This window comes from Salminus brasiliensis, chromosome 13, assembly GCF_030463535.1.
Source record: "Salminus brasiliensis chromosome 13, fSalBra1.hap2, whole genome shotgun sequence".
NCBI lineage: Eukaryota > Metazoa > Chordata > Actinopteri > Characiformes > Bryconidae > Salminus > Salminus brasiliensis.
The window spans coordinates 5,715,568-5,738,297 of NC_132890.1; the positions used below are offsets into that span (position 1 = coordinate 5,715,568).

General features: G+C 42.9%; 1 protein-coding gene across 2 annotated transcripts in view; it reads right to left on the reverse strand.

Moving 5' to 3' along the window:
- The window catches only part of tbxas1 (thromboxane A synthase 1 (platelet)), an 88,144-nt gene that overhangs the window by 11,545 nt on the left and 53,869 nt on the right, over positions 1–22,730 (reverse strand). For both annotated transcript variants that reach the window (XM_072694753.1, XM_072694754.1), the window contains 4 exons: positions 17,895–17,983; positions 17,629–17,777; positions 17,230–17,360; positions 16,779–17,126 (listed from right to left, as the gene is read on the reverse strand). In XM_072694753.1, the coding sequence (XP_072550854.1) occupies positions 16,779–17,126; positions 17,230–17,360; positions 17,629–17,777; positions 17,895–17,983 (717 nt within the window). The remainder of the gene's footprint in view (positions 1–16,778; positions 17,127–17,229; positions 17,361–17,628; positions 17,778–17,894; positions 17,984–22,730) is intronic.

Here is a 22,730-nt window from a genome sequence, read left to right on the forward strand (position 1 = left end):
TTTGCACACACCTATGCACACACACACACACACAAACACACCTGCAAAGACAGTGCCAGGAAGTGGTTGCACTGCAAAAAAGTGCTTTTCATTTGCACAGCTTATGACTGTGACCCAGGGATCGCCCTCATGCATGAGAAAACAAGCCAAGCCCAGGCTTTCTGAAACACAGGCTGGGTAAAGCAAACAATAACAAAGCCACATGGGATGGCCCACAAATCTAACACACTTCTTTGCAATAACACGTCCAACAAACAGTTCCTGGAATCTCAGAAGCCGTAAGTCAAACTGAGCTGCTTTAAAACGTTGCATTATTTCAAGCCCCGGCTTCGTATTCAGTGGGTCCGCACTGCTCTGGTTTATTTCAGCTGAGTGTTTAGAGAAGGTTCAGAGAGGTTTACAGTGAAACGGCTGAACTATGGAGCGGGTGGAGAGGATCTCCCCACAATCCAATTCCCATGCTCCGCTCCACCGTCGCCCTCATCCACCCAAATCCGTCAGGAATGCACCCTCGGCCTGTTTCCATCATACCCGTACGTGGCTGGCTGCTAGGCCGTGAACTCTAGGCCCGACTCCAGGCCCGACTCCACAGACGAGCCTGATTCTCATTACGATCTTCACATGGGCCCTCAGTGTGTCTGCGACAGAGCCATTAAAGCAGCCAGCGCTTTGCAGACTCTGCATTTAGCACTTACTGCTGCTCTGAGCACCTTTTATTCAATTTAGCTTGATGTGCCAGAGAATAGCACCGTAATGGACATTCAAATGACAGGTCATAAGGCTCCCTGCAGTGAAAGCAATTATGTAGGTTTTGCCATAATGATAATAACACGCTTCTGGTGAGCATAGTGAAAATGGCTGTTGCAACTTCAAGCTGGACCACTAACATTTGCCAGGCTTCTAATAAGGCGGCCTTCTAATACAACTTCATTTAACACACGAAACACACAAACATTAAACACCATGGGAACACCGATAGGCTCTGAAACGTAGCGCTGGCAACCATTAAGCCTGAATTGAACAGTGCAGTGAAATGTGTTTACCCCTTTCTGTTTTTCTCTGCTGGTAGATCTTTAAACATAACGTCATATGAGATACAGAACCTTTTCAGATATTTATGAAGCAAAGTTAGATAGCATGGACAAAAGTATTGGGACACCTGCTTATTTATTATTAATTTCTTCTAAAATCAAGGGAGTCTCTCCTGCTTTTCTTGGAGTGACTGTGTCTCTACTGTCCAGGAAATAAAGCTTTCTACTAGTTTTGAGGATTTGATTGCATTTAGCCAGCTTTAATGAGATCAGGATGTTGGATGGTCACCACCTTACCTTATCCCCAACTTCCTAACACATCCCAAAAGTTCCTCTGGTCCACAGCTTAGTGCTGGGGGGCTTTGTACCCCTCATGGTATGGTACCAATAGGCTCATGCAGAGTCCTATTCTATTGCCAGTACTTCTGTATGTGTGTGTGTGTGTGTGTTCCATTTGCACATCTGTATCAGCAATGAATGAATGAAGCTGAATGCATTCATTAGAAATGATGTCCACAAACATTTGGACACACACTGTGTTGAACATGCAAATCACCCATCAAACATATCTTTAGCAGAGACAACTAACTGCCACCAGCTTCTATCTTTTATAAATTTCCAGCAGTCTCAGGCACACCGCTGTGGAGCAACTTGAGCCCGCTCGTCTTTGCAGAGCTGCTTTAATTCAGACATATTGGCAGGTTTTCAAGCATGAACTGCTCGTTTGAGGCCCTGCCACAGCATCTCTAATGGGTTCAAGTCAGGACTTTGACGAGGCCGCTGCAGAACAGTTGTTTGGCCACTTTCAAGCCATTCAGATGTGGATAACTGTGGATTCATGAGCACTGACCTTAGCTGAGGACAGAGAGACCTGCAGTTTCTCAGATGTTCTCCTGGAACCTTCGCGAGTTCATGCATGATCTGCTGTGACTCCCTCTGAGGGCACTGTGGCAAGTCAGTTCCTCTGTCAGTGTTCCTCTGTGTTCCTCAAGGCCTTAGTTTGTAGGCAATGGCTCTCATTGTGGTTTGTTCTTTCCAGGCTGTCTTGTTTTCTCAGCTCTTCTGGATTGTCTTCGGATTGTGGCCTAGTGGTGGTGTGGTGACTACACTGCTACATGTAAACTTCAATAGGAGTGTTGTACATTCAGCTCCAGGCTGACTGCATTCAGTCCTGGCTGGGCTCCCTCAGACGGATCTTATCATCAGTCTGGATAATTTGTTGATTTAGTAACTAAGGGTGTGTTGGATAATATTTCTCCACAAGTAAATGGAATAGTAATTGTGCAATATGCAATAACAGAGAAAATTTGGAAGGGGGCTTTTTAATGGCCCTAAACACGTGTTCATGGATTGTATCTGAGAAAATGATAAGTCATAAATCTGCTTTTATAGTACTGTGAAATTGTGAATTATAAGGCTGCTTTTCTGGACAGTAAGTGTTCATTTCCTTAGTAAAACAATAATATTAGAATGAATACTAATAATATTAATATAAAAGTGGTGGTTTTTCATCACTGTGTTCATTTAAACATCTCCAGAGTTCTCCTCATGGAGTCTAGTATTATTTCTCCTAGTATTATTTCTCCTCATATCAACACCTGGTTTGGTGGTATATCAGGGCTTAATGATGGTAAATCAGGTGAGCTGCTGCTGCTGCTGCTGATGGAGTTGAACACATCCTCCACGCTGTGCTGGCTGGACTGGGGGGCGTCCATACCCCACCCATTGACAGACGACACTGTAGACTGTAGGATAATGGTTTTCACTTCAAGCTGGTGCTAATGTTATGGCTGATCGGTGGAAATATGTTTTCCCTGGAATACTACCATTAAAATTAAATTTTTGGTTGTCTTCCTTCCACATAGATTCAAGGAACTGCACGAGACAGAAGGGAATCTCTGTCTCTCAGCCTCGGCAATACTGGATTTCCAATGCATTAATTTAAGCCTTGTGGCCAAAGATGCTGTTGGATAGCAGACAAACAGATGCACGCTCCTGTTTTGTATGAGCTGCCAGGCTGTACGTTGGTATGTAATCTTAAATCTCTTCTGATAAAAACCACAGCAGCCTCGCAGGAAAGGCACGGGCAGGTAAATAATGCAGCACATTTTCAGGGGAGAAATACAAAGGCCAAGACTGACACAGCAGCAGTAAAGATGCTAATTTACATACCCCCCTAGGAGTCTGAGCAGAGGGGGGCGGGGTGACGATGGCTGGCGTCTGACAGCTGTTGACGTTCGGGACACATCAGTCAGGCAGGCAGGAAGGCATGGCTGAATTACAGAGGGCTTGTTTATGGAAGTTTAAGTTACAGGAGCGTCCTGTCCCCCGGGCGCTAGCAATGTTCAGGGGCCTTCCACTGTGGCAGCCGCATTTTGATGACTCCATCTGCTCTAGTCCATTACTGAAGCCAAGGAAACCGAAGGAAAGTGGCCAGAGCACAAACAAGGGAGTTGTATCCGTCATCCTCCAACGTCAACGTCGTAACAGAACGGCTGAAGCATCTGCTCTAACGAAAAATGAGATTTTTTTCTTCCCTCTCTAATAACTCTCCTAACTCTCCGACAAAAGACTGTCTTACATAATGAAGTCCAGGGTCAGGTATCTTTGCCAGGAGCTTAGTGCAGTGATCTGTGCTTGTGTGTAAAGACATGTCTTGGAGTGAAGCAGTGAGCAAGGCTCGTAAGTGAGGTATAATGATCAAACACACATGCTGGCAGGCTTTGGACAGGGCTGAAGAAGGCTTCCAATGCACTGAGTAAAAGCACTGCAGTGGGACTCAGACTGAAGCCCTGGCTTTGCCATTTTCCACCCAATAACAGACTGCAATTAGTGCTGTTGTGCATCAAGGGTAAGATAGGGATAGTCTACAGTGGGATCTAATTTAAATCAGACCAAACTGGAAAGTAGAAAGGAAAAAATAGTCTCAACTGCTTATACTGTAAAGTCGCTGACACATTTGTTGAACATCCTGACCTCATTAATCATCAAATGCAATCAAATACCCACAGCAATGGTTTAAAACCTAGTTGAACGCCTTCTCTGGACATTAGAGACTCCAACAAACTCCTACAATAGCAGGATATACAAATTTTAATCCCTATGACTTCGTAAAAACAACAAATGAGCAGGCGTCCCAATACTTTTGTCTTTCTTTTCATACTGTGTATTTCAGGGGTGGTCCCCCCTCTGCCCCTTTCCTCCGGCATCCACTGGAGAGACCTGAGGTAAACCTACCACCTTCTCCTACCTCTCAGAGGTACGCCGTCCCAGGGTATGGCTTGCTTGCCTCACAAAGCAGAATCAGAACATCCTCCCCGACAAGGTGAACTGACCTGCACGGTGACGGGATGCGTAAATATCATCATTCTGAATTTGTTTTGCGAGGGCACCCTATGTCGACCCCAGACAGATGCTGCCCGTGCAACCCATTTGTAAAAGGACCCAAAAACAGAACCAGAAAGATGATCTGTCTGTCAGAGCCGTGATAAAGCCGGTCAGCTCACTCTACTGTTTGCTCATTTGAGGAACAGCACTGCAACAAGAGTCAGACGCATTGCTAAACAATCCAATAACTGCAATATGTTCATCTGCAAAGCATGCAAAGGCCAATATTGACAGCAGTAATGGACAATGAACAATAAACTATATTGTGCAGCCCTAATCAAAATTGATCAAGCTATAACAACTCCGCAACGAAGCACTCTCGTAAATCAATTCCCATTAACAGCCCTGACGTTCCCGCAGGCCTTCTCACAAATAACAGCCATTCAAACATCCTATCAAATACTACTGTGTCTTTCGCTCCAACTCTATACTAACTCTATACTAGCTGTAACAGCACATTCTTTACTGTGTGGTTATATAAGATAAATGTATTTATATAAAACTGCTGCTGTTTATCCTCTTACAGCTACTGAGATACACTTGAGTCATCTGAAGTTGATACAGGGGTCCTGTGCTGCATCTGTAACAGTGAATGCATCAGTAGTAGTGACACAGCTGTTACAGGGGCTGTTCATGTGTAACTAGTTAACAGTTATTAGAGACATTTCATATAAAGTGGGATCTTTCTTTATCATATTTATAATATTACTACATTAGTGATGTGATAGGTGGTCACTGTCATGCAGCCTGCCATCTCCAAAGTGTCACTTTTACAGAAGAAAAAAAAATGTCCTAACTTTCAATGGGAGTCAATGTGAAAAGAGCATTTTGAAGCATTTATATTGGTCCATTCATCATGATTTTGGACACAATGTACGGAACAGCTGCCAGATTCAGATTACACTCAGAAATTACGCTCAGAAAAGATTATACTCAGATTACACAAACAATAAGGGATCTTAAGGAAACAGTGCCACAGAAGAACCATTTATAAGCACCTTTATTTTTAAGTGTAGAGTGTACGTCAGTGGTTCAAATCCTGTGTTATGCTGCCTGCCATCCGCAGCCAGAGCCTGAGAGAGCACAATTGGCCTTGTCCACTCCAGGTGGGTAGATAAGTCACTCTATTCCCACGTCACTTTAGTGCGATGCTGGCTGGCACGGGCGTCGGAGGAGGCACCCTACCAGTGCTGGGAGCATTACATTTGATAGGATGAGAGCGCTAACGAGTAGGCTGGGTAATTGGCTAATCTAAAATTGGGGAGAACAATTGGGGAGGAAACTATATATATATATATATATATATGGCATTATTCTGTTCTCCCCATGCTAAGAGTAAAAGATATATGCAGTACATAGAGAGAGAGAGAAAGAGAAAGAGAGATACAAAAAGACAAAGGAATAACAATAAGAAGAGAGAGAGAGAGAGAGAAAGAGAAAGAGAGAGAGAGCAGAAGAGGAAAGAAAAGTGAAAGAGAGAAAAGTGCAAGAGAGAGAGAGAGAGAGAAAGAGAGAGAGAGACACTCAGGGGCTCTCCTCCTGGATCAGTGCTCTCAGCTCTCCGCCCGTCCTTCTGTCTTTCAGTCTTTCCGGGGAACGCATCTCCATCTCCTCTGTGTTGTCTTTTCATCATAGCGTGACAAGCATCCCCAAGCAGAGGAGAGAAAGCCTCTCCACAGCAATGGGAAAACACACACACACAGACACACACACATATACACACACACAGTCAGCGATTCACTTGACTGCCGTACATGTGGCAGCAGATTAGGAACCATAAAGCACGTATAGACTGTTATTTAGACCCTCTTTCATCTGTGTGAAAACCAGTGAAGAGGGACACCTCCACAAAGGTCAGGCACTGTTTCATGACGCGAATCTATTCTTAACATTGTGTGTAATGCCTTAATCCTCTCTAAACCCGCCCCCCCTCCCCCCAACACCCCCCCCCCCAGCTCTCCCTCCCTCTCTCTCTCTCTCTTTCTCGCTTTCATCTTTCCTTACCCTAAACCAACACTTCCGTGCCGGCCTGATGAGATGCATAGAGCTTCTGCTCTACTAATCAAACAGTGTCCAGGCTTTGCGCTGCTGACCCCAGGGGTTCAGGGCACCAGAGTCAGAGAACCTTCATCTTCGCTAGAGCCCCTGAGCCTGCACGTTAGTCTGTCAGAGAACCTTCATCTTCGCTAGAGCCCCTGAGCCTGCACGTCAGTCTGTCTCCATGAAAACATGAATGAGCAGGTGTCCCAATACTTTTGCCTATATAGTGTATGACAGTAACTTTATAGAACAAAGAAAAAACCTGATTAGAAACAAAATTATATATATTTGATGCTCCACTGAATGGCTTCCCTGGCATTGCCACTCCAGGGCGCACACGCAGCTAATGCACCATGAAACCAAGGCTGAGCTTCATGTGTAGCGCTGCGTAACCTTAGTCATTTTAGTGTCAAATCCTGTAGCATTACTCTACCGCCTCAGTCCACATGCTGCTCTACCTTCAGATGACGGTTCTGTATTGCATAATTAATATTAGTAAGTATTTTACTAAGAGAGACAAATACACAAACAATAAACTGAATAAATAATAAAAAGTTTAAAAAGTACTAAAAGTAATAATAAATAAATAATCATAAATAATATATAATAATAATAAATAAATAATCATAAAAAACTATATATATATATATATATATATATATATAAATACTGCATATCCATATGTAGACATCTATATACAAACTATTATGTACAGATATAATATATATATATTATCATAGTGCAAATGTTATGTATCAGTACAAATTAGTACTAATAGTAAAATATTTGTTCAAATTCATAAAATATTCATACAATATTCACACAGCTGGTTGTTTAAAATGGTGTAAATGTGTTGTAATTGTTATGCCAGCAAAGACTGGGAAAACTACTGTAACGAATCAGAGCATCAAGTGCTAGCTAATTTAAAAACAAGCAGATTGGTCCCTTCATCACTAAACGTTCACGCGACTTGTGGCACTTTCACACCCTGACAAAGAGGAACGTTTTCGGAAGGTTTGTAAGAACGTAATGAAGGAATTCGCGAGCAGCTGCTAGGGTTTGCTCACAACAGCAACAATATCCTTCCCAGCTTATTCCTAAAACAAGCAGATTCTACAAACCCGAGTCTCTCAACTTTCATTAGGAGGCTGCGAGATTGTTCTGGAGAGGCTACAAGACAAATAAGAGCGGTATGTATGGGAACCGACAGCTCCGGTGCTGAGGCTGGTGCGGGATCAAAGGCAGTGTTATTGAATTTAGCGGTGGAGATGCGGGGTCTTTATTCAGGCTTGAGTGATATGAGTGAGGGGAGATGAGCGAGGGAAAGAGCCCCCCGGAGGCTCAGCCTCACAGGCACAGCGCGGATGAATTATTCACGCACAGGAAAGCCAGGCTACTCACCACTCTCTCACTCTCTCTCTTTTTAGCCTCCCCCCCTACCCACTCACCCACCCCCCAAATGGCCACTCTTACTTGCTGTCTTTGCTTCTTTCACCTCTCTATTCTCTCAACTCTTCCTTTGCTTCCCTTTCTTGCGCTTTCTCTGCCTGTTTCTCCGCGCCTCCCCCGGCTCCGCTGTTTATGTCGCGTTTGCGTTTTCTGTCTCCGTGCTTTACGCCTCATCTCTGTCCTCTCCTCTGCGCTTCCTTCCCTCTGATGGAGCGTTCAACAGAGCTGTCATGCTGTCCTTTCTGTATATATTACTCTTCCCTTCTTTATATTTCGCATCCCCTCTCCTTTCTCACCTAAACCTCCCGTATTTTACACCTCCTGTCAGATTGTTAAGATTCCCCCTTTCTGTTTTACCTTCAGTTGCTCAGACTTTGGAGCACTGGGAGGAGGTAACCCTGTCCATCACATGTCAGGCAGATGGTATTCACACTGATTGCACGTCCAGTTTGTTTATCTCCTCACATATTCTTCTCGCATTTCCCATCTTGGACGTTCTGTATCCGCTCCACCTTCATTCAGATCCACTGGACAGGAGATAAGATGTCCTACAGGAATGTGTCTTGTCAAGGAAGGGCCGCCAGCAGTTGATTGAGCTGGGATGCAGAAGGCCGGGGGTCAATGTTTTCTCCCAGTGATGATGGAACACGGTTCCATGTATTTACGCAGTACTACAGTGGTAAAGAGTGCGCCACTAACAGCACTGGGCGGCCTTCAACTCGGTGATCCATCACAAGTCCTAGAATCCATCAACAACCTATCAGGGTTGGAGCCAATTCTTAACCTGAATGGGATCAACAGACTCTCAGCTCTCAGCTCAGCTCTCTAAGCAGCACCCTGCTTAGAGAGCTTGCAGCTGCTGCAGTAGTGGTGGCTGTAGTAGTAGTGGTGGTGGTAGTGGTGGTGGTGGTGGAGGTGGAGATGATGTATCTGAGGTGGATGGATTAATGGATTTAACATACTTTGAACAAAAGCCAAACCAAATTTCCTCTCAGAGACAGTTAGACCATTTCCGTAAATCTTTCCTTCCCCGGCTTCTCAGAGCTGCACTCCTGACTCTCCTGACTCCCCTGACACTCGGCCCATCTCCCAGCTCTCTTCCCACCCCCCTACCACCCTCCACATCTCTGTCTCGGAGAACAGCAGAGCCTGAAAATGTGTAATTTTGCTCCGTGGCTTGCCCTCCCGCCCCCGTCTCCCACCTCTGGCTGACTCATTAGGTGACGCTCCGCTCCATCTCGCTCTGCTATTTATGCAGATAAAAAAAGGCAAATTAATGACGGACCCCCTGGGGAGACACCGCACAGCCCGGGAAGAGAAAATGAGAGGCTAGACCAGCAGCCACATTGTGTGCAGCCAGCCACACACACTCCTCTAGGCAGCAAGGCATTTACATGTTTGCCACTTAAACCACCCAGTGGTAAAACTGCAGCCTGCTGGAGCTCGGAGGCAGCAGAGTCAGAGTCGGTGACATCGCTAAAGCAGACAAGAAGGGCTGGGAGTTTGTTGGGCTAGGAGAAAGATGAGGAGGTCTATTTATCTGTCTGTTTTAGAATCTAGCATCTGCGGCCAAGTGAGCCTGTGACAGGAGAACAGCTGGTGAACGAATAAACTAGAACTTTATGAGGAAATGATGCTTTCTGGGTTTGCCTCAGGGGTCATTAGAGAGAATCTTGTTTTGTATTATGGTTATTTTATACTGCTCCTTCTTCGCTCATCTTGGCTGTGGAATCTAGAACTGATTAGCCTTAATAGCCTTTTTTTAGCCTTTAACTTTATATCACCCTTATTTCAGGTCTGTATGTTTGTGGAGTTTATCTGAGCACATAAAGTTGATCTCACTGATCGAACCGTAAGACTAGAAAGCAGTTTAGGTCATTTTATGTGGACACGACACTTTCAGTGCTTTCAGTGCTACCTGTCCCCAAACCTAAACCTAAACCTATCCCTCATTCTGGTCCTAGTCCTAACCATAACCCCAACAGCTAGAGTCAAGAGGTAGTTTGTTAACATAATACACATAATCCACAGCTCACTTAATGTTCATATTAAATTAAAACCATTATTGACTTTTTAAAAATAAATAAAAAAATGTTATTGTGAAAAGAAAAATAAACTGCATTAAAATAACACTAAATATGCCTATATATATATATATATATATATATATAGGTCAGGAAAAAATTAAGAAACCACTTAATTATCTTTCTTAAATCTGCATCTCTACGTGTCTGGCAGCCGCTTTATTCCAGACATTTCATCAAACAAAGCTGAGTTAGCTGAATCTGCAGACTATAAATGGCATAAAGTCCCAACAGCAATGTGAAAGACTAGTGGAGAGCCGGCTGAGACATGAGAGCTGTGATTGGCAGTCGAGGTTATTTCAGCATGGAGATTTCTGAATGTTATGTAAAGTAAAGTTCAGATATTAGTGCTGTGTATTAAATTTCAATAATAACTTCTTTGCATTATAATTATTATCATCATCTCTTTGCAGTTGTCATTTCTGCAAATAAATAAATGCTCTAAATAGCAAATATTTTTATTTGGAATTTAGGGGCAATGTTGTCCATGGTTTATGAAATACTAAGCAAAAGTTAATTTAAACATTTCCCTAAACACATTGCCTATAAATAGTAAAACCAGAGAAACTGATCACGTAGGGTGGTCTCTCATGTAGGGAGGGTTTTTTTTCCCGCAGTTGTGTATATATATACTGTTGCTGCCATGCAAACACATTGTATCTCCAGACATCCACCCTTACAGGAGGGGCAAAAACCTTCCCAACTTTCACTTTATGTCAAAATGAGAGAAATTGAGTTTATTAGATAACACATATTATATGATATGATTACTTTTTACTGTATTTCTGTTTATCTGGGGTGTATCTGGAGTTTTTTGCAGTAAAACACTTGTATTTCTGAGAGAAAAGATGTTAAATAACGTGTTTAGGTGCCTTAAACAATTGTGCAGTAGAGTATATGTGTATTTTTCTTGGTAATCTGTGTTTACAGACCATGCTTTGGGTGTATTGGGTGGGGGTATAGGTTGTAATATATTTAATGCAAATTTCTTTTTATCTGCAGAGTTGGTTACAAAAACACAAAATATTTCATATGCAATTAATTTTTATTAATTAATTTTAAAATTAATTTAATTAATTTATGCTTTATTTATATATACTTTCCAATATGTTAAAAATTCAGCAAATAGGGTTGCCCAAACCTACAATATGACAATTTACCTTCTTGATATACTGGAAATGAATCGTTTTTGTGACGGACAGACCCATTCCCATACATTTAAAAAGCTTCTGACGTTTCTGTTATTTTATTCCAGTATTGTAAAGATGTCTATGATAGCTGTTTGTAATTCTGCACTTTACACCAGCTTGTTGCTACTGTTCAAATAACCCAAAGACCCACAACTACTGCAACATGAATACAGTACAATAAGTATAATCAGTAACGTTTGGATGCGGCCTAACTCAGTGAAAGTGAGTTCAGTGCACTGATGTTCTGGTACAAAGTCAGAGCTCTGCACTGCTGATCAGAAGAGTGACATTTGAAAAGCTCTCAGTGTTGATGCATTCAGTTTGAGCACAGCGAGATGCATTTACTAAATACACTGAAAGGCCCTTTGCTCCTCACTGAGCTAAATTCAAGAGTGGTTCCAGGCACTGCTGCTCCAGTCGGGGAGTGTGTGTGTGTGGGGGGGGGCTGACCTTCATATCCACTATAGTCTGATGTCTTGTGAGCCAATGGCCAGCTGCTCCATGTAGAGTCGGAGCGCATGGCTATTAGAGATGTGTGCTTCACATCATACAAAAACCACACAGAGAAATCTCTGTTCCTGCCGACACGGGACAGCGCTGCAGGTCTGTGGTTTTTATTTTTGAAATTTACTTTCATGGCACAGCCTTTCGTTGTTTTCATGTAAAAACCTTGTATCTCCATTTTTGTCGCTTTTCACTTTTTGATATAATTTTAATCTGGCAGTTGTTTTTTATATTGTGTCCAAATTTCATGGTGAATGGACCAATAGAAATACTCCAAAATGACGTGGAATAAGATTTTTTTCCCATTGACTTCCACTGAAATTTAAGAAGGTTTTTCCTGCTCCTGTAAAGTTACCATTTTGGAGATGACTGCAATTATTTTTTTTTTGCGTTCCAGCGACAGCACACGACTTTACACTCCACCACTTCCTGTATCAATGCGCAGTTACTCACGGTGTGAAGGATAATGCCACTGGAATATGCTTAGGAAATAAACACTGCACTTTAAAAGCAAACCAATCGTATGACACCTTTCACTAAACCCCGCCCATAAAATCCCACTGACTGGCCAATTTCAAAAATCCTCTGACAGTTTTGATCCCAACATTTCCATAAACCCGGCGCACCGGTGAAAACTCTAGTCCAAGCTGAAAAACAGTGATGTAAGCTTATCTCTGTTTCTCCAATGAAAACGAAACGCTCTGTAAAAAACGAAAACCAGCATGTTTCATTCTGAGGTAAAATAACAGGGTGGTAACCAGGGTTGTTACGTCACGTCTGAGCATTTCCCCCCAAATAAATTGACCCACTTAAAATAAAATTAAAATAAAATAATAAATAATTAATTTAATTTATTATAATAAAATAACAACAATAATAAAATACACAACCTTTGAAAGCAAGGTCTTACAAGGACTATTGTACTTTAACTCTAGAGGACATAAATACAGGCCTTGAGTAAGTTTATCAGTGTACACTACTGTTCAAAAGTTTGGAATCACTGTTGCAGACTGAACTGTTGAATATTTTATTATTTCTTACTTCAAACAACTGAAATATTGATTAAATCATCTAAAAATACAGTAACCCGACTGTGTCATTTATAATATAGGAATTCACTAAAGCATTTAACACATTACATAATGCTGAAACCAGCATCACATGGATGATGGAGCATGGAGGTCCGTCTGACATTACCTAATAACCGCTTCTATATTTAAACCGCCCCTCAGTGAGACGAGTAAGCACGAGCGAATGCAGCTACTCTCACAAATGCCATCGCACAGAAGAAAAAGGAGGCCCCACGTGTAAAAGCTGCAGTGTAGGATCCATTCACTTTCTCCCAGAGATGAATCATGATCTCCAAAAAGCTTAAGAGAGGGTTTACATTTCAAACACTACCTGCTGCTCGAGGAAAAAAAAAGTTAAAAAGAGCCTGACTTCCTGAGCAGGGCTAAATGGAGCATGTGAGTGTCAATGGGAGCGAGTGAATAAGATGAAAGTGAAGAAAGGGACTCATTGAGATTGACTAGCCCTGCTGTTTGATGTGAGCGGCTGGCCGGCCTTGGCTGCAGGTATTAAGATTCAGGCGATGCAGGCGCGTGTTTAACAAGGCCGGGTTTATGTGTCGGCCGTCACGGCGGTGTTATGATAAAAAAGAACGCAAAAGTGGAGGACGATCGGCTGCGGAACAGCAGCTCGGCGGCTAACGGAGCAGCTTCAGTCACAACTATGAAATGAAATCACTGCGAAACACTCGGTCCCTCATTTCTCTTCACTAGCCGTTTATCTGAGCACAGAGACGTGCTGCCCCCTCCACCACCCTCCCTCTCTTTTTAATCACAGATTTCATCAAAACCGCATTACGCAAAACCTCAGCCTGTTTTGTTTATCCAAAGCTCTGGCTTTGAAACATTAGACTGTCGGGTGATGTGACCTCGGTGAAGATGACTGAAAATACACTTTGAGAAAAGCAATGTGGGTCAGCATAAGCCACCTTTATTCCCTTAACAGCAGACACTAATATAGAACTGCTCCCTGCCTTTGCACCCTACCCAAAACCCCCAGTCATTCTACCAAACGGGTGCCATTTCCATGTGTTCAAATTGTTCAAATTCAAATCTTTAAATCATTCATTTCTAAATTTATTTATTTAAATCCACAACTTGTAATATATGTTCACATTTTCCACATCAGCCATACAATCCTTATTAATTTGGCCATTTTCATTCAGACATGGGAGCCATATTCACAATCAAATGTGATACGATGCTATGTAATGGGGTGGTAAATGGGGTGGACAAGGGTCAAATGAACAAAACAAGCTAGTGTGACGGTGGTGAGTCAAACTGAGGAATGCTCACAATGTTTTGTTAAATCCACAATAGGAAAGTTCAAAAATAAAAAAAATATTAATTTTGTACTTTTCATTGAGATATGGGAGCCATATTAGAGATGTGACGGGGTGGTAACCTTCATTCTAAAATGGCAGCAATTCTTTATGTGGTCAAGTTCCTAACTTTTGCCAAACAATGTGAAATATCATTGAAATATCTTTGCATTAATGGTGTAAAAATTCTAATACAATTCTATTTTGCGTGACGGGGTTGTTAACATAAATAAGCAGCAAATAAACACAAATTTAAAAAATGTCAGAAGTTGTTTTTTGCTCCTGGCTGCTCCAAATGACATAATTTCCTCTTTGTGCTATTATTTAAAGCAAGTGTTAGTAACAGGGTGGTAAGTCAAACTAAGGGATGCACATATATATGCACATATATAATATATATATTTTTTATTTACAGAAAATATGGTTTTTGTTTTAAATACATAATTATGTCTCATATCTATCATAAACAGGGGACACATCTGCTATAATCCTGACAAGAATCTAGATAATAAAGAATAGATACAAACATTAATTTGGTGATATTTTAGATTCCAATGTCATGTTAGTCAGTATGGGCATGTAAAAATGGTCATGTGATAATGTAAAATATTAAAAAAAGAGTTCTGTTACAATCGAATAAAACAGAACAGAATGTTACTCTTTAAGAAATATTATTATACCATATAAAAATGTCTAAAGTAAATGCCAACTTTTTCATAGAATGACGCTATTAAAGCTTAATCTCTGGCCATAGGCTGAAGAACTCACCCAGGAATCATCCTTTACTATCCTTCAGCGTTATCTTTCTTTTTCCTCTCGAACACATACACAAGTCCAAGAGGCAGAGATGCAACCACTATTGCAAACCCCTGCTATATTTATCAGGGGGTCTCTGTGCTCCATTCCCACTGAGTGCATGGATGGAAAGAGGAAGAATACATGACAAATCTCAGCGGACAGTCATAGCGTACCCACACCGCTGAAGACACCTAGCCAAACATATCTTACTTTTACAATGCACTGGTAGCTCTGAATTTTTTATTCGTTTGTCTGCTATGCAGTATTTGCCCTGGAGATAGAGGACAATGGATAGTAACAGGGCATGACGGAAGAGAAAATCCAACCAAGGCCCCACTGAGGGTACGGTACACAAACACAGTGCTGCACACTGTTCGGGAATGAAGAGATACAGATCGGCTTCAAATGCCAACCTCCTTTAGAAATGCAACTTCTTATCTGCAATTCTGGAACCAGGAGAGGGAGCGGTAAATGTAGAGTCCAGCTCCACTGGATTAGGAACGAAACCTGTGTTACTGTTCCAATACCGATAACAATCCAGATATCCAAACCTCGACGATCAGCTGACACTAACACTCATCTGATATTCATGCTTTTTTTAATAATGACTGAGTGTTACAGCCATTCGTGCTCAACAGAGCATAACTGGCCTCCCTCTCTCTCTCTCTCTGGGTGGGGCAAATGGACCTCTTTCTTCCCCCAACATTGGGAGTGGGTGATTAACAGGCGTTTAAAGTTGGCCTCCTAGTTCATTCAGCTCTCCAATCACACTGCATTAGAAGAAGTTCCAAAAGATTTGTTGGCTGGCTTAAGGTGGTTCAGAGGGAGAGCCTTGCCAGCCATAATCATCTCAGACTGGTAGCATTGTGTGATAGGAGGAGTCCTAGTGAGTGGGTGAGAGCTGGTCACCATGGGATTGGATGTGAGGGAGAACACCTGGTTAGCAAGTGGAATTAGACACAACTGCTTTTACCCATTTTCTTCTCATTAGTTTTGCTGTGGCTGATTTCTACCTCATCAGGTCTTCCCCATCACATGATGCTACCAAAGCTGGAAGAACAGATAAGGACAAGTGTCCTGAAGTCCTGAAGCCAGCCACCTCATCTTTTAGAACGTCTAACATCCAACACAGCATCACTGTAAAGATGAAGGAGCAGATAACAGCCGCTTGCAGTGGCTATCAAAATGCTGTGTAATGAGGAAAAAGGGATTATCAGCTATCCTACCCATCCAGAGAGAGCGAGGCCAGAAATACTCCCTTGGATCCCCAGTCATGGACACATGCTGCATTGCCAGGGATCAACCGGGACAGTTGCACCACTCCTAAATTGACCAAATGAGCAACTTTTAATCAACCTTTTTGCTTCACTCATGAAGGTCATCAAAAAGAAGCTTAAAATGTTGACTCAAACACAGAAACCCACCATGACAAACCAACCCATGCGGCCCCTATTGATATTAGGCGTGGGGGGGACAGATTTAGCTAATTAGACCACCAGTTTGTAAACTCCCCCTAGGACTAAAACAGTGCTCCTGACGCTAGGAGGGTAAGGACTTAACATATTGCTGGACAACCGACAAGCTCTGAGAAGGGTGTCGGGCCCCCAGCTCCACCAAACCAGCTAACCACCGGCCAATATCGCTTTAAGAGTGGCGAGGGGAGATAGTGCCATCTACCCACCTGGAGAGAGCACAGCCAATTGTGCTCCTTTGGACTCCGGCGGCTGATGGCAAAGCAGCATGGCTTGGGATTTAAACTCGTGACACTTGGGACATAGTGGTAGTGCATTAGACCTTTTATCATGTGACCATTATCTTATATAGTATTTCTGCCTGTTTACCCCCAAAACCAATGTAAAAAGAGTGGATATCACATCTGTGCCGTTTCATTGTTTCTCTCACTCACGTGTCTTGTGTAGAAGTCGTCCACCTCTCTCTGCAGCTTCTCCTGGCAGTCTGGATGGATGGCCAGAAGGTAGCTGACAAATGCCAGAGTGTTACTGCTGGTTTCATAGCCGGCCAGGAGGAAGAGGAAGGCCTGGCCCACAATCTCGTCCTCTGTCATCATCCTCTTCTGCTGGGGGCGTTTTGGGGCGTCCCCGGAATGTCCAGGGCCGTTGGCCGCCTCCTCAGCTGCTTGGGACCGTGCCTCAGCCTGCTCATCTGCATGGTTGACCACATCAAAGTGCTCCAGCGACAGACACTCCTTACTGCTCCTGACGTCCAGCATCAGCTGCAGGAAGTCCCGGCGCCGCTAAAACGCAAGGGTAAAAGGTCAAGATTAGAGAAGTTCAGTGGGAATATGCACAGCTAAGGACAGCATTTCTATTCGTTCAAGGTTGAGCACTGAGCGTTACCTGATTGGGTGGCATCTCATCTCTCTGCTTTATGATCTTCTGAATGCAGCTGACGAAAAAAGCGTTCAGCTCGTCTCGGGATTTATTGGGTACGATGGCGCTGAGGGGTCCGATCAGAAACGGGAAAGCCACTGCAAAATTGACAACCGTGAGGCTTTTTTGTCCCAGCCGGTTTTGTTAAGTCATAAACACAAGGACAAAGGCATTTTTAAATGAGATCTCCATCTCCAGTCCCCTACAGTAAATCCGCTATGTCTTTACACAGCCTTCATTAAAGGTTCATCATCATTCATATAATGGTATAGGGGGATGTGATGTCCCTGGACATACAATTAAAGGGGAAATAACTCGTGTGCAGCTTCAGCTTAGGTGAATGTGTAATGTGACGGTGTGACATACTGAAGATGACCATGATGGGTCTGAAAAGGCTGAAGGAGAAGAACTTGGAGGCGTGGTGGACAAATGGGTCATCAGGGTCGTTCTGGGAGTCCACCTGTGTGCCGAATGCTACGCTCGCAATCACGTCCATAGTGAAGCAACCAAAGCACCTGCAGGAAAACATTAAGAAGACAGTATCTACAGTAAGGGCCAAAAGTTTGGACAAACAACCTAAAACTCTTTTTTTAATGAAAAGTATAAAAATACGGGTTCACAGGCAGTCATACCTGTGAATGTCGAAGCTCTCTCCAGATTCGGCATGAGCCTTCAGGTTATTCAGTAACGTGTCTGTAGCCGTATTGATTAGAGGGACCATCTGTGAAACACCACATCCAGACATCAGTATTCAGAAATAGCAACAATTTTACATATCCAGCTTTTCAATATTGACGTATTCCTCTGTAAAACATGATAAACAAACCATTATAAAATATACCAGCACAGCTGGAGCAGAATGGTGGGTGGTATGACTGAAGAAACCTTAACCTGTGAGAAGAGTGTGGGTGATGCCAGGATGAAGTGCTGAATCCATTAAAAAGCTATTTTGATTGATTTTGGTGGTCATTATCAAGGGGAGGCAACTGGACTGATCAGAGAAAGCATGCTTAATGAACTCATTACTAATAACTAACAGCCTTTTACACTTCTGAAGAGCTCATCTGTGATCCATGCAGCTGACTTCAGAAAGCCTGTGTGTGTGCAGTGAGCTGGAAGCTGGTGCAGAGAAGATGGGGCTGGTGATGACACAGCGGGCTCAAGTCAGGTCACGCTACTGTGGACACGAGATCCGGCAAGCTTCTAAACCCCTTACCACCTCCTCTCTCTCGCCCGCTCATGCCACCCCCCCCTCCGAGCTGCAGCACTGAAGCTTTCCCCTCAGACGCCCATGACTGCGGCTGTGATAAGCCTCCATCTCATACCAGACCTGCCTATTGATCCTGCCTGCTCAGGAAGAGAGAGATGAGGCCGTACGCAGAGAGGGGAAGAAAATAGAAAAAAGGGAAGGGAAAAGGACAGAGTGAGGCAAGAGAGAGAGCGAGTGTGTATGAGAAAGAGAGGGAGAGAAAAAAGATGTGCTGTCCAAGCCTCACAGACCTTTTGTGGGGCACTGAAGCAAGACAGACTTACAAATCCAGAGTGGACACTGCACAGCCAGACTGGCCTGAACACATAGTCCACTGTCTGCAGAGAAACCAGACATACTAATATCCTCACCCTCGCCTGCTACCCTGCCTGACCACCTCATACTCACACGTCCCCTTCGGTCGAACTGAGTGGCAAAACATTCTGCAGCACGGTGAACTCAGATCCACTGCTCCACAGCTCAATGCTGAGGGGCTTTAGACCCCTCTAGCCCACACCTGGCATTAGACAGCATGGTGCCAATAGTCCTATTCTATTGGCAGTGCTTCTCTACATGGACTAGGCAAACTATGTCTGTGTGTGTGTGCATTTGCACAACTGTGTGAGCAATGGGTGCAACTTAAAGTAGCTGAATGCATTCATTAAAAGGGGTGTCCAAAAACATTTGGACATTTAGTGCTTTATTAGAAACAATTATTAAAACCTGTAATTAATTTATCAGCATTAAGGACCCATAATTGTGTGGTGGCTCAGTTTTACAGTTTCACGAGGTGAGTGTGTGTAGCTTGTGTGGTGTGATGGGGTGTGTGTATGGTGTGGTATGTGAGTGTGTATCAGAGCAAATCGGCGCTGAGCTCGGAGGCAGATGAAGAAGGCTAGAGAGGCTGATGGAGGATGACAGGAGCAGTGTCCTCTGTCTCTTCCTGCAGCTCCACCACCGCTAATGAAAATCAATACAGGCGGCCAAAGTGTATGCGAGAGCACACGCGTACACACACACACACATACACACACACACAAATATATTTGAATACACTAAAGTCACATAGGTTGAGCATTAAGCATATTGCTCATGTACTTGAATATAAACGTTCCTATCCAGTTCCTGGTTTAGATGTACAGATCTAGGTCAAACCGATACAGAACCTCATATATACATCATATGGAGGTTCTGTCCACCTTAGAAAGGTTCTTCCCACTTGAGCATCTTATTTATTCTTATTCTTTAATAAGAGAGTAGATGCCTCTTACAAGGGTTCTTCAAGGGTCAATTGTAAAGGAATGGTCCTATATACACTATGGGACAAAAATATTGGGACACCTGCTTAGTCATTGTTTCTTTAGAAATCAAGGGTATTAAAAAAGAGTCTATCCTGCTTTTGTTGGAGTAACTGTCTCTACTGTCCAGGCAAGAAGGCTTTCTACTAGACTTTAAAAGCATTGGACAGCATTAGTGAGGTCAGGATGTTTTATGGATTATCACCACTCCACTTCATTCCCTGCATCCCCAACATCATCATTAGGCAGCACCAATAGGTTCATGTTGATCTACTCCAGTGAGTCTTATTCTATTGGCTGTACTTCTCTACAAGGACTAGACAAGCTGTGTATATGTGTGTGTGCATTTGCACAATATCTGTGTCAGCAATGGGTGTAACTTAAGTAGCTGAAAGCATTCGTTAGAAAGGGTGTCCACAAATATTTGGACATATAGTGTAGAGCAACTTGAATGGAAAGTAAAATGGTACTAAACAGGTTCTGTGACTTGTGACAATAGTGGAACCTTAAAGAACTCCTTTTGGGCTGTCCTTAAAGGTTCTACTATTGTTTCTAAAGTCAAAGAACCCTTTTTCAGCACTATATAGAGTGAAGGGTTCCTGATGGCATGGCAACGTTCTAGATGTGAAAAATCATCATCAGAAGCGCTGCGGTATCAGAAGGTGTTCTACAAGCTGTGGAGAAGTGTTTCAAATGCAGAACTCTGGTCTAAATTTATTATCAAAAGAATAAGACTGAATGTCTGATTCTCCCAGGTTCTAATAGCCTTGCCTTTCCCCTGGATTCCAGTCATCCGCAGCTAGGCCTGCTTCCATATCTAGCTTATTATGAGGTTAGTTCTAAAAGCAAGAAACAGAGGGAGAGAGGAATAATACTCAGTGTGCTTTAATTAAGTTAACGAACATACCTCGAGTGCCTAACGCAGGGCTTGGTTTTGACAGTAAAGTTGTTTATGAGCTCATAAAATATTTATAACAATGTCACCATGTAGCCAGTATTTCACTCTCCCATGCTATACTGGAGCCGGGACGGAGAGTGAGGATGCTTGTGGTTTTCTCTTGCTTGATGTTGTTGAGTCATGCTGAATTTAGCCTAATATGATGTCACTGTCTTAGCATGGTTATTGAGGCGGTGTGTGTGTGTGAGTGTGTGTGTGTGTGTGTGTGTGTGAGGAAAGGAGACTGAAAGATAGAGACCTAGCTCTGAAATCTCTCTTACAGCACAGCTCTCAGTTTATCATTTTACGAGCGGCACGGGACTCATTTACAGAATGCAAACAATACTATGTGTGTTCACACATACACACACACACACACACACACACACACACACACACACACACACAAAGCTAGATCTCTCTTTCCCCAGAAAGGGGCTAATCTGGCAGGGCACAATAGGAGATCTTTGCTAGACTATGTGTTCATTAAGTTCTCTGGTAAGGCTCTGCACGCAAGCAGGCTGGAAGTGGAGCTGAGAGTTAAAGCTCTACAGGGAGGGCATGATGAGAATATGATGGACTGTAGTTACCAGCCCTTATCCTAGTGTGTTAATCACCAGTGGCACTGCCCTTTAATGCTGGTTCGTATTTACTAACCGGCAGACTGATGGACTGACTGACTGACTACCTCAGTTCTACGTAGTCTCAGAAAGGGGTTCTGTCCTGTAGTAAGAGTGGGACCAGTTTGTGGGACCAGTTTGGTTTTAAAGGTTCTTTGAAAGTCGGTATACAAGAGTTTGTCCATCATAAAGAAGGACGATACAAAGAACCTCCTCTCTTTTATGTACAATCTCTGTATTTAATAAAGACGGACACTTTTTGTTTTAAGGGTGTGACTGTCTGACCAACTAGCTGACTGACTAATTGACAGGCTAGCTGATTAGCTCACTCACTGATTTAGTGACTGACCGATTAGCTAAGGACAAATGATCAAACTAACTGAATGTTTAGGTCACTGACGTACCGACTAGCTAACCGACTGGCTGACTTACTACCTAACTAGCTAACTGACTGACTAATAGGCTAACTAACAGGCTGATTAACTAACTAGCTAACTAACTAACTCACTGATTGACTATCTGGCAAACTAACTTACTGGCTAACTAACTAACTAACTTACTGACTTACTATCTAACCTGCTAACTAGCTGACCATCTGACTAACTACTTTACGAACTGACTGGCTGACTGAACTGGCTGAACGTCCTCATGTCTCCGGATATTTTTCTAAGTATAAGTTCTGACCTCCCGTCCGCACGAAAACACTCAAAACTGAGCTTTTACGAAATGCTCCCCAATGTGGAGATTTTGTAAACTCAGTTTTTAGTGTTTTTAGTCATGCGGACGAAGAAACACTGACATCACAAGGCATGCATGTTTCTGACTGTATCTCTAATACCTCCTCCCTGTCTATATAGTGAACTACTATACGTCTACACGCAGCACTAGCACTAGATCAGATTCCACATCTGATTAAATCTAAATATTGTCGTATTACAGATAAAAAAAGCTGTATTTAGAGTTAGAATCCGTCATTTCTTGCCTTTTAGAGAACACTACATAGGAGGTAGTTTGTAATTTGGGATTAAACCTCTGTGATTTCTCTGTGGTTTGAGTTAATTGACTGACTACGCTAACTGACCAACTGACTGACTAAACGGCTAGTTGCCTAAAGTCCTGACTAACTGGATAAGAAGCTAACTAACTCACTGACTAGATTAACAACTAGCTAACTGACTGACTGTCTATCTATAAAGGACAATGCTCATTAATTATCATTATTAGCCAACAACAATTTCAACTGACTATATAAATCAGAGTTAACGTACAGACAAACGGCATGACAACACATTCAGCACCTCAAAGACACGATAGATGGGTTTGTCTAAGCTGAGTCTTGATTTTTGGCAGCTCGGTTATTTTTC